Below are 20,501 nucleotides of genomic sequence, written 5' to 3'. Positions count from 1 at the left end.
AATTACAGTCAATGCCATTGTTGTAACCAATTGGGGGGCATTTGGCAGGGGTATTGCAAAGGTGCAGTGTTCATGTTATGAGACTAATAATGCAGAGACCCAGGCGGATACTCCAGGGGCCCGGGTTCAAATCCCACCACTGGATGTCGGTGAAATTTAAATTGAATTAATGAAGTAAACAAAATCTGGCATCTAAATTTATTCACAGTAATGGTGACCATATGACTATCATTGATCCTCATGAAAACCCATCTGGTTCATTAATGTCCCTGAGGGGCATTTCTCCCTTCTGCAATGGTCTAGCAAGCCACTCAGCTCAAGGGCAATTAGGGATGGGTAACAAGTGGGCAGCACTTGCCAGTGACACCCACATCCCATGAAAGAATACATTTTGTACAGTTTGATGATGAACATATGGTCCGTTTCAGTGATGCTGGTTGAAAGATAAATATTGGCATGGACATTTCTTCGCAATGGTGCCACATGGACGTGAAGATCCGCACGAGGCAACACATGGGGCGTTGGTTTGATGTCTCATCCCAAAAGCGGCGTGTTGGACTGCGCTGCACCCCCTCAGCGCTGCACTGAAGTGTCAGCCCCTGGAGTTCGGTTTGAACCCACAGCTTTCCAACTCAGAGGCATTGAGGGTTCCTGTTGAGCGAACGCTGCCATCTCCAAACGGGGGAGGACTGAGGCAGGCCAATCAGTGAGGGGTTTGGGGACCCAGGAGGGTGAGAGCATGAAATGTTTGCCGAAGGGATTAGGTGAGGCACAGACCATCGAACCTTTTGAGGGAAATCTGGACCGCCATGAACAGCCAATGGCAGGCCACCTTCACCACCGCAAAACTGCCGTGATGGAGGCGCAAAATCTCACCCGATAAATATTTGAAGCAGATGAAAACACACCTTGGCTGTGGGATTTGTTTGGAATTTCCCAAGCCAAAGGCCAACACAAATACAATGGACCCGTGCCTTCATCCAATGTTGTAACAGTAGTCAGACTCTCCGCCAATTGTTATCCATTACCATTGCAGAGTGAGGGTAATTAAGACCGATAAAATACAGCGGAAACTTAGTTATTTTGTCAGAAATGGCCTCCCATCTCCCCTTTTAGTCCCCCCCCCCCCCCCCCCCCTCCACCTCCTTTTCCAGTCACCCTCTCACAGTTTGAAATGTGGATCACAGGAGACGAGATTTAACCTTCTCATCCAGATGATGTCTGAGTTTGTTTGACAGTCCCTGTAAGGGAGGCCCATGTGATCGATATGCTCAGTTATATTCTCTGAGCAAATCCACTGGAAAATGCGATTAAAAGGTCATTTTGAAACCAGACCGCTGTGATCTTTAATAAAGACGCCCCGAGCATCATGAATGAGCAAAGCAGGTCAGCAATTGTCGGCTTAGTTGTTGCTCTCTGGAGTCTGCCTGCTGAAGGTCACTCTATTACCAGAGTATGACTGGTTGGATATCTCATTCAAAGGGCTGGCACAGGCACGATGAGCTGAATGGCTTCATTCAGCGTGATATGATTGTGCACCCAGCTTCCCCGTAAAGCAATTTCCCATGTATCAACCTCGACGACACGCATACTTCCAGCTGCTGGGCACAGGCCTCGGAAAGTACTTGTTAGAACAGTGACTGCACTGTTACCACGGCCTTGATGTTTGTCACATCCTTTTCTCTTGGCTAGCTGACACTCCTTTACCATTTACTGTGTTAGTACAAACCTCCCTACGGGAACAGAGGACTTGGGAGCAGGAGTGGGCCATTCAACCCCTCGGGACTGTTCCACATGGCTGATCTCGTCATGTCCCAACTCCACCTTCCTGTCTGTCCCCATAACCCTCAACCCCCTTGCCTATCAAACATCTGTCTATCTCGGCCTTGAATATATTCCACGACCCGGCCTCCACTGCTCCCTAGGGAAGAAAATTCCCACAGACTAACATCCCTCTGAAAGAAAAATATTCTCCTCTTCTCGATCTTAAAGGGGAAACCTCTTTCTCTTACACTGTGTCCTCTGGTTCCAGTCTCTCCCACAAGTGGAAACACCCTCCCGGTATCCATCCTGTCAAATCCCCTCAGAACCTTAAATGTTTCAATAAGATCAGCTCTCATTTTGCTAAACTCTAGCGGGGAGAGATCCGACCTGTTCTATCTTTCTCCAGGAGATCAGCCTCTCATCCCAGTCATGAGTCGAGTGAACCTCCTCTGAGCTGCCTCTAATGCAAAGGACGATAGCAAGCGGGGAACTTCAAGTTATTTGCTATCGTCTCTGGTTGGCTGCATTCATTAAGATCAAGGATGAAATCCTCTGACCTTTTAGATGCACATGAGATGGAATGTTACTCCCCTTATCAACCCTCCACCCCCTACCCCCACCCTGATGCGCTAACAATTGCACACAAACGAATCGGTACACGAGAGGCTTTATTACCGTGAGATGTTATTCCCTCGCCTGCAGCTGTAGAATGGCAGCTCAGGAGAGCTCATGGATATTTATACTGCTCTTTGTGGGCGGAGCTAGCCGGCAGGGGCTTACCGACAAACCTGTAATACAGGTACTGTTTACATCCCCTAATACAGGCACACACATATATATACAGTGGTGGATCACCACACACCCACAGGACAGGTGGCAGGCGCAGTTGGGGAGCGCATAGAATTAGGTTTTATGTTGGCAATGCCTCCACCTGGCAACGTTTTTGCAGGCTGAAAGGGGAGGGGTTCCTCCTACTTGGCACCCTCTGTCCAATATAGGCCTCCTTGCACCACAGTACACTCTCCCATCACACGGGCAGCACGGTAGCGTAGTGGATAGCACAATTGCTTCACAGCTCCAGGGTGCAAGGTTCGATTCCGGTTTGGGTCACTGTCTGTGCGGAGTCTGCACATCCTCCCCGTGTGTGCGTGGGTTTCCTCCGGGTGCTCCGGTTTCCAACCACAGTCCAAAGATGTGCAGGTTAGGTGGATTGGCCATGATAAATTGCCCTTAGTGTCCAAAATTGCCCTTAGTGTTGGGTGGGGTTACTGGGTTATGGGGATAGGGTGGAGGTGTTGACCTTGGGTAGGGTGCTCTTTCCAAGAGCCGGTGCAGACTCGATGGGCCGAATGGCCTCCTTCTGCACTGTAAATTCTATGATCTATGTTCCGCCACCTGCTCTGCCAAAGCTGACCCCCCCCCCCCCCCCCCCCCACCCCCCCAAAACTCTGTGCCATGTCTCCCTGGCACCGGATGGCGAGGGAAATGTCACCCGGGCCAGTTCAAGGTCCAAACGGGTTACAGCTAAATTCCAGGATGCATCAGCCTGGGAACAGAATAGTGAGGGGTCTGGGAGTTGGAATTGAATTTTGGGAGGCGGGGGAGCAGAATTCATTTGAAAAAAATGTATTAGTAAGTCGGTCATGTGAACTCTGTGGTTCATTTCCAGAGGCAATCGCGTTTGATGATGGGGGATGTAATTTTAAACCTGGCATTAACATTGGACCCCCTTCCTCCTCAGCCACTCAGTCCCATAATCTCATCTTCTGTCATGAAACGAATAAAGCAATAAAAAAAAAACAGACGGTGGGGGCCCCTGGTTCCCATCAGGCAAATAATATTAACAAGGTCTGATGGGAACAGGAAATGTGCAGGCAAACAGCAACTGTGAATCCTGGGAAAGGTTACTTTCCCTTGTCTACTAACTGGCCCCTTAGCCACAGCTGTGTTGAATCACTCAGTGCTTACAGTAACAGGATAAAGTTCATGCAGGATCCAGACTCTCCTCGGCTATTAACTTTTCCTTACAGACAAACTAATTCGTCAAATTAAATATCTGTTCTGTACTCCGGAGCTGGGTGAACATTGCACTTTAAGGAGGAACAGAAGCTTTTTGACGACTGCAGCAAGTCACTGTGCTAGTTGCTGCTATCCAACAATCAGAGAACGACGTGGCATAGAAAGAGGCTATTTTGCCCATCGCACCGATGCTGGCTCTTTGGGCGAGCTACGCAATTCCATCCACTCGCCGTCTCTTTTCCCACGGTCCGGCACTTTTCCCAGTTCTCTGATTTCCTTCTGAATGGCAGCATTGAGTCTACTTTCTCTTCCATTTCAAATCATACATTCCAAACTCCGACAACTCGCTGTATAAGCGAAAACTTTTCCTCATATTGCGGCTGCGAATTTTGCCAGCTGATATAAACGTATACCCGCAGGTTACATTTTGTTTTTGTCCTGTATTGTCACCAATGCTCCCCATTCCCCGTGTCACTAAATTACGTGGTGAAATTATCAGGCGCAGTTGGGAGATTTTACCTCTTCGACTTTAGGTTGTGAGCAAGCAACACCTCTGAAAGGGCGGCACGGTAGCACGGTGGTTAGCACTGTTGCTTCACAGTGCCAGGGTCCCAGGTTCGATTCCCGGCCTGGGTCACTGTCACACGTTCTCCCCATGTCTGTGTGGGTTTCCTCCTGGTGCTCTGGTTTCCTCCCGCCAAAAGATGTGCTTGTTGGGTGAATTGGACATCCTGAATTCTCCCTCAGTGTACCCGAACAGGCGCCGGAATGTGGTGACTGGGGGATTTTCACAGTAACTTCATTGCAGTCTTAATGTGAGCCTACTTGTGACACTAATAAAGATTATTATGAACTCTGGCGACTGGTTAAGTAACCTACAGTGTGGCAACCTGGTTGCCACAGTCGCAAAGGACCATAGGCTACTTTCCCCTTTGAGACAGAAAGCTGACTGCCGGTGATTTAACCTGCGGACCACCACACCTCAGGCGAGGGACGAGGTTGAAAAGGCAAGGGCCTTAATGATAACGCCAGCCGGCACGGGAATTTAACCCACGCCGTTGGCATCGCATTGCCTCGCAAACCAGCCATCCAGCCAAATGAGCCACTCTGTGAGTCAAAGCAAAACCCACAAAAACATGACAGTATTAAAAACAAAGCTGGCGATGAGGATGTTTTTCCAGTGAAATAGTCATAAAAAAATAAAATCTCCCAGAAAAGAGAAATAAGGGAGTTGGCTGTAAACAAAAAAACGAGTTATTTATCAAGCTGGGGAGTTTTTCCAACTGTGCCCATTCGCACGTGGCGGGCTGGGACTTCGAGTCCTCGAACACAGAGAGAGAGGGAGAAAGAAAGACTTGCTTTTAGGAAAAGCAACTGCTCAAATAGGAAAAATGACGCGACAGTAAGCAGAATTAAGCAGAATTACAGCGGAAATCATCTTGTTTAAAACAGATTGGTGAAAATTTTCTTAAAGCCACAGCGCAACCAAGAAAATATTTTTTTATGGAAACAACAAAAGGAATAATCCAATTAAATGGGAAGAGAAAGAAATTAGAGGGGAGGAAAAGTTAAAAAGAAAGTACGACAACTTAAGAGCAGGCAACTGCGATGCTGGGAAAAGGTGGCGCAATGGAACCATTCGAGGAGACAGTGGAATCACGGTGTTCCTACGAAGAGAGATTCCAATACCTTGTATCCTTGTTGCAAACAGGATGCTGGATGAAATTAAAGTCGCAACTTTCAGGGCTGTAATAGGATGGAAGACTTCACCTGATTGCAAAGTCTTGTCCATCCTGCAAAGCCTGATATAATAACTTACGAGGAATTGGCTGATTGTGTGGAGTTTGCAGGTTCTCCCCGTGTCTGAGTGGGATTCCTCCGGGTGCTCCGGTTACCTCTCTCAGTCTAAAGAGGTGCAGGTTAGGTGGATTGGCCGTGTTAAATTGCCCCTTGGTATCGAAGCTGTGCAGATTAGGTGGAATTACCTAGTTAGGGTGGGGAAGTGGGTCTAGATAGGGTGCTCTTTCAGAGGGACGATGCAGACCTGATGGGCTGAATGGCTTCCTTCTGCAGTGGAGGGATTCCTGCACCTTTCAGAAGAGAATAGTTGAGCAAAATCAGACTACATTGGCAAGCTGTAAACCAATTGGTTGATGGAAAGAACACATTTCAGAAACTCTTGGAAAAGTACCAGAAGATATTTGAAAACGCTTCAGGGAAACTGACCAGAGTCGAGACACGGCTTGAGATTAAATGTGATCGCACTCCTAAATGCTTAAAGGCAAGAATTGTGCCATAGGCTATCAAACCAAAGGTCGAAGCGGAACTTGGCAAATTGATTAAAGATGGATATGGACGGGATAGGCCATTTAGGACTGAGAGGAGGAGTCACTTCTTCACTCAGCCAGTGGTGAACCTGTGGAATTCTCTTCCACAGAAGGCTGTGGAGGCCGGGTCACTGAATGTATTTAAGAAGGAAATACATTTCTAGACTCTAAAGGGTCAAGGGGAATGGGATTGAGATAGAGAATCAGCCATGATCAGGCTGATCATAGTAGAACATGCTCGAAGGGCCAAATGGCCTATTCCTGCTCCTATTTTCTACGTTTCTACCCCCACCCTCAGACACACAAGGACATGCTTACACATGCATGTGCACACACACATTCACATACATTCTGAGCAGATTAATCCTTTTCCTCAGATTGTATCTCCGTATCTGTTGGTTACTCAAGAACCCCAGTTAAGCAACACCTTGGTTTTAAAATTCTCATCCTTGTCTTTCAAATCCCTCCATGGCTACACCCCTCCCTATCTCCTCCAGTATCACCAACCTCCAACGTATCTGCACTCCTTTAATTCTGGCCTCTTGATGATCCCTTTAACTGTCAGAATCCCACTTTCTGGAATTTACTCCCTAAATCTCTTTTCCTCACTAGCCTCCCTCTCCTTTTTCCTTCAAAGCTACCTGTTTGAACCAGCTGGTTGTCACCTGCCCTGATGTCTGGAGTATTGTGTACAGTATTGGTCTCCTTATCCAAGGCGAGATGGAAATGTGTTGGAAGCAGTTCAGAGAGGCTTACTAGACTCATACGAGGAATGGGCAGGTTGTCTTATGAGGAAAGGTTGGAGAGTTTAGGGGCGGGATTCTCCCAGCCCTATGCCAGGCCGGAGAATCGCCGCAACCGCGCCACGCCGCCCGACGCTGGCGCGTGATTCTCTGAGGTGCGGAGAATCGGCGCCATTTGCACCGGCGCGTTTGGCGTGGCGCCGGTCAAGGGCCGCTGTACGCTGCCGGGCCACCGGTTCTCCGGCCCGGATGGGCCGAGCGGCCGCGCAGAAAAAGCAGGGTCCCGCCGGCACCATCCACACCTGGTCGTTGCCGGCGGGAATTCTGTGCGAAGGGTCGGGGGGGGCAGCCTGTGGGGGGAGGGGGCCTCCGTCCCCGTGGGGCCCCCGATGGGGTCTGGCCCGCGATCGGGGCTCACCGATTGGCGGGCCAGGCTCTCCCCCCTCCCGGGCCTACTTTGTTGCTCTTCTGGCCCCAGAACCCCCGCGCCATGTTGCGTCGGGGCCGGAGCATTCTGTGAGTCTACCGCGCATGTGTCAGTTGCCGCTTTGCCACTGCGCTAGCGTGGGTTGGCGCTACCCCCCTGTCTGCGCCAGGATGTAAGGCTGGAGCGACGTGAACCGCTCCAGCACCATGCTGGCTCCCTGTGGGGGCCCGAATGGCTACTGCCCGTGCCCGTTTTGCACCATCGTGAAATGCCACGGCATTCATGACGGCGTGGACACTTAGTCCCGCGATCGTTGAATCCCGCCCGAGGTTTGTGCCCACTGGAGTTTAGAAGAGTAAGAGGCAAACTTGATCTAAACCTTTTAAGATCCTGAGGGGTAGTGACAGGGCAAATATGGAGAAGATGTTTCCTCTTGTCGGAGAATCTAGGACTAGGGGGTCACTGTTTGAAAATAAGGAGTGGCTGATTTAAGGCAAAGAAGAGAATCTGTTTCTCTCAGAGGGTCTTTGGAACCCTGCCTCAAAAGGCAATGGAAGCAGAATGTTTGAATATTTTTAAGGCAGAGCTCGATAGATTCTTGATTAACAGGGGGGTGAAAGATTATCGGGGGTGGGCAGGAATGTGGTGCTGAGGTTTCAATCAGAGCAGGCTCGAGGGGCCGAGTGGCCTACCCCTGCTCCTAATACGTATGCTCATATGTCACTGTTATACGGTTCAGTATCTGCTAACACTCCTGTGAAGTATCTTATAACATTACTGCATTAAAGATGCTATTCAATAGCAAGTTGCTGTTGGGTATGTCGGAAAGAACATCATCAGGATCATGAAAATTGGACAATGCACTAAGTCACGTGAGCCAATAGTTTTTATTCATGGGCTCAGAAAGCTGTGCCGCATTCATTCTTTAACCTTAATTGGTCCTTTGGGACATCTCCAACCCTACAAACAGTAGTATAAGGTTCTAGCACATACCGGTTTATATGAGTACAGTACTGCCCACACAGTGATGTACGAAGGTACATGACCCAGACCTAGGGTCAGTGTGGTATTGGCCAGAGACATAGATAGACCTAAACATGGAGACAGCTCCCTGCTTGTACCTTTTACCGTACATGTGTAAATAGTTTTAGTAGTTAAAGACTCACAGTTAACCTACTAAAGGGCTCTTTAAGATATACGGTTCTGCAACCAGTACCCTCCCAACACCCATTTAGCAGAATGTGTCTCCTTACATGGTCAACATCAAATGTTGCTTTCTAACCCTCCTGTGAAGTGTCTTGAAACAAAATCTCTTTAAAGGTGCTGTTTAAATGCAAGTTGTCGCTAAATATTTTCTGCTGGCATAAATGTAGTAGGCCCTGGTGGTGGGAGGGCCTGAAATTTTCCTGTTCCATTATCTGATGTAGTTGTCAGCTTGACAGCAAAGTATCACCACCCCCAACCCCCCCATCCCCCAACCTGACCAGAATGAGGAACATCTCATGCAAGCAGCAGACCTCAACAGAGTAAAAGATGCTTATTTTGTTAAGAATTGTTTTGGTCGGAGCAGGTTCGCCTGAGCAGAGCCCAGAAATTAGTTCGCATTAAAATGTTAGTGTAGTCTCTGTAACACAACACGGCAGAATTATTTTAACAGATGACATGAAAACAGATGAGACATTAAACTAAGGCCCCCCCCCCACCCCCCGACCCCCGCTCTCAGGTGGTCATTAATTTTTTTTAAATTTAGAGTACCCAATTTTTTTTCCAATTAAGAGGCAATTTAGCGTGGCCAATCCACCTAACCTGCACATCTTTGGGTTGTGGGGGTGAAACCCACGCAGACACAGGGAGAATATGCAAACTCCACACGGACAGTGACCCAGGGCTGGGATTCGAACCCGGGTCCTCAGTGCTGTAGGCAGCAATGCTAACCAATGCGCCACGTTCCACCCCCCAGGTGGACATTAATGATCCGGTGGCATAATTTATAGAAAAGCAGGGGTAGTTAGTCCTCTGGTGCCCTGGCTAATATTCATCCCTTAACCAGAATTATTAAGAACAGATGATTTGGTCATCATCATATTTAGGAAGATGGGGCATAATTGTAATGTCACTGGGCTAATAATCCAGAGGCCTGAGCTCACGGACCTAGGTTCAAATCCCACCTCGGCAGCTGGTGGAATTAACATTCAAAGAATAAATCTGGAATGTAAAGCTAGTCTCAGTAATATTGACCATGAAACTATCATCGATTGTTGTAAAAACCCATTTGGTTCATTAATGTCCTTTAAGGAAGGAAATCTGTCGTCCTTACTGTGGTAGGCTATATTAGGGGTATTGTGGGTACCTAGGTGGGATGTACCTTATACTGTAGTATGAGTGGTAGAACCTGCCTGCTGGTTCCGCCCAGCAGGCGGAGCATAGGAGTCTGTGTTTCACCCACAGCAGTCATTCTGTACCGGAGCTGCTGGGGTAACTACTTGTTCATTAAAGCCTTCAATTGGACTACAATCTCGCTTCAGTAGTGATTGATCGCGCATCACTTACCCCGTCTGGCCTACATGTGGCTCCAGACCCACGGCAATGTGGTTGAATCCTAACTGCCCTCTGAAATGGGCTGGCAAGCCACTCAGTTCAAGGGCCAATAGGGATGGGCAAGAAATGCTGGCCTTGCCAGCGACGCCCACATCCCAGGCGGGATTCTCCAGTCCCCCAGTCCCGTGTTTCTCAGCCGTGCGCCGTTCGCTGCTGGCGGGATTCTCTCTTCCCGCTGCTTGTCGATGGGATTTCCCATTATGGACACCCCACGCTATGTGGAATTTTTAAAATTACTGTTTTCTGTACGAATGTTTCCAATTGCAACAGTGACCACATTTCAAAAACACATCATTGGATGTTAATCGCATTTGAGGAAGAGAGTCTCAAAGACTCACAACCCTTAGAGAGAAATAATTTCTCCTCATCTCGCTCTTCAATCCGTGACTAGTGGGGTGCCACAGGGATCGGTGCTCGGACCCCAGCTACTCACAACCTATATGAATGATTTAGATGAGGGAACCAACTGTAGAAATATCTCCAAATTTTCAGATGCCACAAAGTTGGGTGGGAGGGTGAGCTGTGAGGAGGATGCAGAGATTCTTCAGTTGAGTGAGTGGGCAAATGAATGGCAGATGCAGTATAATATGGATTAATTTTGAGGTTATCCAATTTGGTCGCAAACACAGGAATGCAGATTATTATCTGAATGGCTATAAACTGAGAGAGGGAAATGTGCAGCGAGACCTGGGTGTCCTCGTACACCAGTCACTGAAGGTAAGCATGCAGGTACAACAGGCGGTAAAGAAGGCAAATGGTATGTTGGCCTTCATAGCGAGATGGTCTGAGTACAAGAGCAGAGTTATCTTTCTGCAATTATACAGGGCCTTGGTGAGGCCACACCTGGAATATTGTGAGCAGTTTTGGTCTGAGGAGGGATGTTCTTACTATCGAGGGAGTGAAGCGAAAGTTTACCAGGCGGATTCCTGGGATGACAGGACTGACGTATGAGGAGATTGAGTCGGTTAGGATTATATTCGCCAGAGTTTCGAAGAATGAGGGGGGAATCTCATAGCCAAAACATTTGGGGAGGATTCTCTGGCCTCCCAGCTGCGTGTTTCTCGACGGCGAGGTGGGGACCATCACATCAGCGGGGTCCGCTGCTGTCAATGGGAAATCCCATTGAAGCCACTCCACACCACTGGGAAACAGTGCTGGCGGGAGCAGGGAGTCCAGCCGCCAGCGAATGGACAGAGAATTTGGCCTGCATGTTTTCAAGGAGTTAGATAAACCTCTTGGTGCAAAAAAGATAAAAGGATATGGGGGAGAAGGCAGGAACAGGCTATTGAGTTGGATGATCAGCCATGACCATAATAAATGGCGGAACAGGCTCAAAGGGCCAAATGGCCTCCTCCTGCTCCTATTTCCTATGTTTCTGTGACTGCTTATTTTTAAACCGTGTCTACTGATTCTAGATCCTCTGACGGGAGGAAACATCCTCTCCACATTCACCCTGGGATGGCTCCTCAGGTTGTCACAAGGTGTCAAAACGCAATTTATTTTCTGTGTGATTGTAAAGGCCGACGGTGGGCGGGTTCATCGCGAAAGGGTGGGGGAAAGGGAAGGGTGGGGGAGGGGAAAGGGTGGGGGAGGGGAAAGGGTGGGGGAGAGGAAAGGGTGGGGGAGGGGAAAGGGTGGGGGAGGGGAAAGGGTGGGGGAGGGGAAAGGGTGGGGGAAAGGGTGGGGGAGGGGAAAGGGTGGGGGAAAGGGAAGGGTGGGGGAGGGGAAAGGGTGGGGGAGGGGAAAGGGTGGGGAGGGGAAAGGGTGGGGGAGGGGAAAGGGTGGGGGAGAGGAAAGGGTGGGGGAAAGGGAAATGGTGGGGGAGGGGAAAGGGTGGGGGAGAGGAAAGGGTGGGGGAGTGGAAAGGGTGGGGAGGGGAAAGGGTGGGGGAGGGGAAAGGGTGGGGGAGGGGAAAGGGTGGGGGAGGGGAAAGGGTGGGGGAGGGGAAAGGGTGGGGGAGAGGAAAGGTTGGGGGAGGGGAAAGGGTGGGGGAGGGGAAAGGGTGGGGGAGGGGAAAGGGTGGGGGAGAGGAAAGGTTGGGGGAGGGGAAAGGTTGGGGGAGGGGAAAGGGTGGGGGAAAGGGAAATGGTGGGGGAGGGGAAAGGGTGGGGGAGAGCAAAGATGCGGAAGAGACTACTGTCATCTATCGGGAAACACCATTTAGATAAACCCCAAGGATCTAATCCCAGCGGCTGCAACATATGCCCAGTGTTGCATTCATGGTTACAGTCAGGTGATGTCACCGAGAACTCATTGGCACTGGAGGCTACCTGGGCTGTGCCAGCTACAACAGCCCTGCCTCCAATTACTAACCTGGATGACACAGGGATGTTAATCCTTGGAATGAGTGTAACACCTAAGGTTCTTTCTGTTACAACTCCTCCCAACAGCGTAAAAGTCTTAATAATTCAGTGCAGAGATGCACAGTCCACGCTGTACATTTTTGCTTTCAAAGCATTTTAAATTAATTAGTTTTTTTTCGCAATCTTTAAAAGTTGATTTCCCACGGGGTTGCTCATTATGAAAAATAAATAGGCCTGTCTTCTGTTTTAACTGTCTCCGTTTGCCGATCACCTTCCAATTATTTCTATCTCCATTTCTTTCTTTCCTCTCTCCTTTTCTCGTCTCCCGAATTCTCTTTTCTGCCAACCCCCATTAGAGTAGGACCTTGACTCTGCGCCAGGCTGTAAAACAAGGGTTGCAAATTGGCCATCCGTTTCACATCTCTCAATTTATGTTGGATGTTGATTGGTGCCTGACTTACACTATCATGGAAAGACCCTAACGCTAACTCACACCCCCCGCCACCCCAACACCCCCACCAATTCATCTCCTGCTTGTTTATTTCCTTTCCCATTCCTTCTCTTCCCCACTTTCTGTGCATCACTCCTCCACTCCCAACACCTGAACAAAGAATCGAGGCAGACTCTCTGGCGCAGTACCGGGGGGAAGCACAGCTCTGCCAGAGGCGCTGTCGCTAAGGTGACACATGAAAACCCGGGCCTCGCGGCTGGGCGGAACAAATCCGATTGGACTATTTTGAACAAGAGCCTGGTCCACCTGGGAGACACATCGGGAGTGAGGAAGACGTACTTGGAGATGGAAATAATTAGACGGGAGACAAGCAGAAGTCAGACCTGTTTATTTGTCTTAATGAGCATCCTCATGGGAAATTAACAGGTAATTCATAAAGGTGTTGTGCTTTCAAAAAACAAATCCTGGCCAATATTATAAAGTACAGATTATCTTGTGGGAGCTCCCAACAGTGACGACATTTTTCATCACAGAATCCCTGCCATTCGGCCCGTTGGGTCTGCACCGATCCCCCGACAGAGCACCTGACCAAGGCCCCGCTCCCCTCCCGATTCCTGTAACCCCACCTATCTTTTTTTGGACACTAAGGGGTAATTTAGCGTGGATGATCCACCTAACGCAGACACTGGGAAAACGTGCAAACTCCACACAGACACGGAATCGAAGCTGGTTCCCTGGCGCTGTGTGGCAGCAGTGCTAACCACTGTGCCACCCTATTGAATGTTTTAAATTTGATGTTACGTCTTGGAACATCCTGAGGTTTGGAAAGACATTATATAAATCAAATATTTGTAGAGTGTGCCTGTCTCCTCACTCTGCGCATTTCACAAGCATTTTTTCACCATGTATACTTTTTATCTCTCTTTCCAGTTCTTTCACTCTCCGTTTCTTTCCAACTTCACAATGAGGCTGACCCTGTGAGCAGAATTTTATGCATCGTTCAGTTCCAGCTGTGGGTGACTGTTGTGTGGAGTTTGCATGTTTTCCCTGTGCCTGTTTGGGTTTCCTCCGGGTGCTCTGGTTTCCTCCCACAGTCCAAAGATGTGCAGGTTAGGTGGGATTACGGGGATATGGCGGAGGAGTGGGCATGAGTTGGGATGCTCTCTCGAAGGGTTCAGTACTGACTCGATGGGCTGAATGGCCTCCTTCTGCTCTGTAGGGATTCTATTCCTCTGCACTTGATTTACTGCCAAAAGACAGTAGGAGGTCCGAGCTTGTGTTCGTTCCCGATGATCTCAAGAGTTATACTCAGAGTAGTGAAATATCAGGCAATTCCTGACGTCTACAGTAATAGTGACCAATGAATCCTGGGTCACTTTCACGTTGTGACGTAAATCAAAGAATATAAAAGGAAGACTTCCATTTGTATAGCATCTTTCACTGCCTCAGGACATCCCGAAGCACATTACAGTCAATGAAATACTGTTCATCTGTTTACATTGTTATAATGCCGGAAACATGCCAGTCAGTTTGTGCACAGCAAGCTCCCACAAACAGCAATGTGATCATGGGTGGAAAATATTTTTTAGTGTTACTGGTTGAGAGACAAATATTGGCCAGGATGCCAGGGAGAACTTCTCTGTTTAGCACAGGGCTAAATCGCTGGCTTTGAAAGCAGACCAAGGCAGGCCAGCAGCACGGTTCAATTCCCGTACCAGCCTCCTCGAACAGGTGCTGGAATGTGGCGACTAGGGACTTTTCACAGTAACTTCATTTGAAGCCTACTTGTGACAATAAGCAATTTCATTTCATCCACTTGTGAGATTATACAGAACCCTGCCTTCATGTTTCATCCACAGGGAACACATCACTCAGTACTGGCCCTCTGACAATGCAGCACTCCCTCAGTACTGACCCTCTGACAGCGCAGCACTCCCTCAGTACTGACCCTCTGACAGTGCAGCACTCCCTCAGCACTGACCCTCCTGACAGCACAGCACTCCCTCAGCACTGACCCACTGGCAGTGCAGCACTCCCTCAGTACTGGCCCTCTGACAGTGCGGCACTCCCTCAGTACTGACCCTCTGACAGTGCAGCACTCCCTCAGTACTGACCGTCTGACAGTGCAGCGCTCCCTCAGTACTGACCCTCTGACAGTGCAGCACTCCCTCAGTACTGACCCTCTGACAGTGCGGCACTCCCTCAGCACTGACCCACTGGCAGTGTAGCACTCCCTCAGCACTGACCCTCCTGACAGTGCAGCGCTCCCTCAGTACTGACCCTCTGACAGTGCGGCACTCCCTCAGCACTGACCCACTGGCAGTGTAGCACTCCCTCAGCACTGACCCTCCTGACAGTGCAGCGCTCCCTCAGTACTGACCCTCCTGACAGTGCAGCGCTCCCTCAGCACTGACCCTCCTGACAGTGCAGCACTCCCTCAGCACTGACCCTCCTGACAGCGCAGCACTCCCTCAGCACTGACCCACTGGCAATGCAGCACTCCCTCAGTACTGACCCTCTGGCAGTGCAGCACTCCCTCAGTACTGACCCTCTGACAGTGCAGCGCTCCCTCAGTACTGACCCTCTGACAGTGCAGCGCTCCCTCAGTACTGACCCTCTGACAGTGCAGCACTCCCTCAGCACTGACCCACTGGCAGTGCAGCACTCCCTCAGCACTGACCCACTGGCAGTGCAGCACTCCCTCAGCATTGACCCTCCTGACAGTGCAGCGCTCCCTTAGTACTGACCCTCCTGACAGTGCAGCACTCCCCAAGCACTGACCCTCCGACAGTGCAGCATTCCCTCAGTACTGACCCTCTGACAGTGCAGCACTCCCTCAGTACTGACCCTCCTGACAGTGCAGCACTCCCTCAGCACTGACCCTCCTGACAGTGCAGCGCTCCCTCAGTACTGACCCTCCTGACAGTGCAGCACTCCCAAAGCACTGACCCTCCGACAGTGCAGCACTCCCTCAGCACTGACCCTCCAACAGTGCAGCATTCCCTCAGTACTGACCCTCTGACAGTGCAGCGCTCCCTCAGTTCGGACCCTCTGACAGTGCAGCATTCCCTCAGTACTGACCCTCTGACAGTGCGGCACTCCCTCAGCACTGACCCTCTGACAGTGCAGCACTCCCTCAGTACTGACCCTCCAACAGTGCAGTACTCCCTCAGTACTGACCCTCTGATAGTGCAGCACTTACTCAGTACTGACCCTCCAAAAGTGCAGCCCTCCCTCAGTACCGACCTTCCAACATGGCAGTATTCCCTCAGTCCCGACCTTCCGACATTACAGCGCTCCCTCAGTTAAGACTCTCCGACATTGCAGCGCTCCCACAGTACAGATCCTCTGTCAGTGCAGCACTCCCTCAGTGCGGACCTCTGACAGTGCAGCACTCCCTTTGTACTGACCCTCTGACAGTGCTGCACTCCTTCAGTACCAACACTCCGACAGTGCAGCCCTCCCTCAGCACTGACCCTCTGACAGTGCAGCACTCCCTCAGCACTGACCCTCTGACAGTGCAGCACTCCCTCAGTACTGACCCTCTGACAGTGCAGCACTCCCTCAGTACCGTCCCTCAGACATTGCAGTGCTCCCTCAGTACCGACCAATCGACAGTACAGCGCTACCTCAGTACTGACCCTCCGACAGCACAGCTCTCCCTCAGCACCGACCCTCCGACATTGCAGCACTCCCTCTGTACCGACCCTCCAACATTGCAGCCCTCCCTCAGCACTGACCATCCAACAGTGCTGCCCTCCCTCGGTATTGATCCCCCAGCATTGCAGTGCTCCATCAGTAACAACCCTTCGATGATGCAGCACTCCCTCAGTACCGACCCACCAACAGTGCAGTGCTCCCTCAGTACCAACCCTCTGACAGTGCAGCACTCCCTCAGTGCTGACCCTCTGACAGTGCGGCACTCCCTCAGTACTGATCCTCTGGCAGTGCGGCACTCCCTCAGTACTGACCCTCTGACTGCTGTGTTCCCTCAGTGCTGACCCTCGGACAGTGCAGCACTCCCTCAGTACTGACCCTCTGACAGTGCGGCACTCCCTCAGTACTGACCCTCTGACAGTGCGGCACTCCCTCAGTGTTGACCCTCTGACAGTGCGGCACTCCCTCAGTACTGACCCTCTGACAGTGCAGCACTCCCTCAGTACTGACCCTCTGACAGTGCAGCACTCCCTCAGTGTTGACCCCCGGACAGTGCAGCACTACCTCAGTACTGACCCCCGGACAGTGCGGCACTCCCTCAGTACTGACCCTCTGACAGTGCAGCACTCCCTCAGTACTGACCCTCTGACAGTGCAGCACTCCCTCAGTACTGACCCTCTGACAGTGCAGCACTCCCTCAGTACTGCCCCTCTGACAGTGCAGCACTCCCTCAGTGTTGACCCCCGGACAGTGCAGCACTCCCTCAGTACTGACCCCCGGACAGTGCGGCACTCCCTCAGTACTGACCCTCTGACAGTGCAGCACTCCCTCAGTACTGACCCTCTGACAGTGCAGCACTCCCTCAGTACTGACCCTCTGACAGTGCAGCACTCCCTCAGTACTGCCCCTCTGACAGTGCAGCACTACCTCAGTACTGACCCCCGGACAGTGCGGCACTACCTCAGTACTGACCCTCTGGCAGTGCAGCACTCCCTCAGTACTGACCCTCTGACAGTGCGGCACTCCCTCAGTACTGACCCCCGGACAGTGCGGCACTACCTCAGTACTGACCCTCTGACAGTGCGGCACTCCCTCAGTACTGCCCCTCTGACAGTGCAGCACTACCTCAGTGTTGAACCCCGGACAGTGCAGCGCTCCCTCAGTGTTGACCCCCGGACAGTGCAGCGCTCCCTGGGGGATAAGCCGAGATTTTGTCTTTGGGTCTCCTGAGCAGGTATTGAACTCAGAATCTGGCGGTGGAATTGCTACAACTGAGCAATGGCTGGCAGCTTACATGAAAGTTGGACTATATGTTGAACACTGCAGGCAGTACCTTTGTAACCCGTGTTTTATTCTTTTATGTCTCAGAGCAAACTTATTGCCGGAAGGATCATCCCCGCCATTGCCACCACCACAGCGGCAATCGTCGGTCTGGTGTGTTTGGAGCTCTACAAGGTCGTGCAGGGTCGCAGGCCGAAAAGCGCCTTCAGGAATGGCTTCATCAACTTGGCCGTTCCTTTGTTTGCCTTCTCGGAGCCTGTGCCACCTGCACCACGGAAGGTAAGTGACCAAGTGTGGCCAACCCCTCACCAGCTGCCACAGGGCACTACAGCGAGCTGCTGGACCTCCCTCAACTCCCCTCAGCACCTTGAACGTCAGGGAAGGGAATCAGATCTCCGGTTAAGTCTGTTAAATCCAAGCGCTTTGACATATCATGCCACCGGGTAGCTGAGGACTTCCCTCACAGCGAGTGCAAGAGCTGCTCCCATTTACCTATATTCCAGTTTACCACACACATTGTTATCAAGTGGCAGAATCCATTGTGCCAGAAAGATATCATCAGGTGCTGCTAATTCTAGCCTATTAGTAGGCTGTCTCCAGACAACCACGAAGCTTGAGTGACTTCAGACAGCCATTTATACAACCCAACCTGACTCATCAAATAGATAGAATCCCAGAACTGGAGGTGGAAAGTGAGCCTGTGGGAGTCTGGAGTATTTTTAGCGAAAGATCAATCTTTGTTGTTCAATCAAAATTTTTTTTACATTTAACGTTGCCCTCACCATTTAGTATGGGTCCAAAGGGTGTCTTATCATCGAATCCCTGCAGTGCAGAAGGAGGCCACCGAGTCTGCACTGACTCTCTGAAAGTGCAGCCTACCTAGAGGACTCAATTATTTTTTTTCAATTAAGGGGCAATTTAGCATGGCCAATCCACCTAACCTGCACATCTTTGGGGTATGGGGTGAAACCCACGCAGACATGCGGAGAATGTGCAAACTCCCCACGGACAGTGACCCAGGGCCGGGATTGAACCCGGGTCCTCAGCGCCGCAGTCCCAGTGCTAACCACTGCGCCACAGGCCGCCCTTAGTCCAGCCTACCTCGGCTCACTCCCACGTCCTATCCCTACAACCCCATCACCCCATCTAACCTTTTGGACACTAAGGGGCAACTTAGCACGGCCAATCCACCTAACCTGCACATCTTTGGACTGTGGGAGGAAACCAGAGCACCCGGAGGAAACCCACGCAGACACTGGGAGAAGGTGCAGATTCCACACAGACAGTCACCCGAGGTTGGAATTGAACCTGGGTCCCTGGTGCTGTGAGGCAACAGTGCTAACCACTGTGCCACCCATCCTCCCTTATAGGAAGCATTAATTTTAGGGAAAGAATTTACTTCTAACTTTTATCCCAACCGGACATTGAAGAAACAAGGTTATTGAGGTTGTGTTAAAATTGTGTTGAATGGAAAGCATTGTGGCGGAAAATATTCCTTGTTTGAATTATTAGTATATTTGGCAAGGAGCGTGTCACTGCTCTGACAATACTGACTCGTTTCATAACATCATTATTGACAATTTGGAGGGGTCGAATTTGATAAAGTTCACTGTCCATCAACCTTTCATTGGTTTCACACTCCAATTCCCCAGGGACGGTAGGAAAACACCTTCCTCAATCCTTTATCAACACTACATCGTAAAGTTGCACAAAATGTAATACGATTCCAGGCTGTTCTAGCGGTATTGGGAAAAAACAATGCAATGAAGGTTTGGGACCTTCCTTGCTCCTATATACTTGGTGGTGAGGAGAGATGAACTGTAGGTCAATTATCTTAGTCAACTGTTGCACAAACAGGGCAGCACGGTGGCCTAGTGGTTAGCACAACCGCCTCACGGCGCTGAGGTCCCAGGTTCGATCCCGGTTCTGGGTCACTGTCCATGTGGAGTTTGCACATTCTCCCCGTGTCTGCGTGGGTTTCGCCCCCACAACCCAAAAATGTGCAGAGTAGGTGGATTGGCCACACTAAATTGCCCCTTAATTGGAAAAAATAATTGGGTACTCTAAATTTATTTTTTTTTAAAAAGAAAAAAAAAACTGTTGCACAAACTCCCAGTGAGATGTAAAATCAAAATTTGACATTTTTCCCCCTCTTTACAAAATGAAGTTTTGGAGAAGAAAAGGTTTACCGCAACAGGAGGTTTGCAAGAAACTGGTTCGTTCACAGTAACTTCATTGCAGTGTTAATGTAAGCCTACTTGTGACAATAATAATAATTATTATTATAAAGTACAAGTGCAGTTGAAATACTCCTAAAAAGTGCAGACTCCTAAATGACCCTCTTATTGACTGACGTCATTAACACTACACCCTGTATGCTTCATCCGATGCCAATGCTTATGTCGTTACACTGTATATCTTGTGTTGCCCTATTATGTATTTTCTTGAATTTTGTTTCATTCCCTTTTCTTCCCATGTACTGAATGATCTGTTGAGCTGCTTGCAGAAAAATACTTTTCACTGTACCTCGGTACACGTGACAATAAACAAATCCAATCCAATCCAATCCAAAATAGATGAAGATTGAGGAGATATAATGAGACCCCGGTTGCCTTGACAGTCAACATCCTTAGAGTTCCTTCCTAAATTAGAGATGGAGAGGGCAGGTTCTGAGGAAGATGCCAAAATATCTCAACGTACCTCAAGGCTGCTGAGTAATGTGTGTCTAAAATTTGGCCCAAAATTTATTTGACCTATAATTCTAGGTTTTATTGAATATTTGACAATGGAAATGGGAGCCAGTTGTTTCTGCCGGGGCTTCTGCTGCTTGTCTGATGTAACATTGGAAGAAGTCTTACAACACCAGGTTAAAGTCCAACAGGTTTGTTTCAAACACGAGCTTTTGGAGCGCAGCTCCTTCCTCAGGTGAAT

General features: G+C 49.9%; 1 protein-coding gene across 1 annotated transcript in view; it reads left to right on the top strand.

The window, feature by feature from the left end:
* Positions 1–20,501, top strand: part of LOC119973637 (ubiquitin-like modifier-activating enzyme 1 Y) — a 354,147-nt gene that overhangs the window by 216,646 nt on the left and 117,000 nt on the right. Inside the window, exon 20 of the mRNA XM_038812018.1 lies at positions 17,658–17,849. Within this exon, the coding sequence (XP_038667946.1) occupies positions 17,658–17,849 (192 nt within the window). The remainder of the gene's footprint in view (positions 1–17,657; positions 17,850–20,501) is intronic.

Source organism: Scyliorhinus canicula, chromosome 11, assembly GCF_902713615.1.
Source record: "Scyliorhinus canicula chromosome 11, sScyCan1.1, whole genome shotgun sequence".
Classification (NCBI taxonomy): domain Eukaryota; kingdom Metazoa; phylum Chordata; class Chondrichthyes; order Carcharhiniformes; family Scyliorhinidae; genus Scyliorhinus; species Scyliorhinus canicula.
The sequence above is the reverse complement of the archived record's forward strand: the minus strand, read 5'-3'. Positions and strand labels throughout refer to the sequence as shown.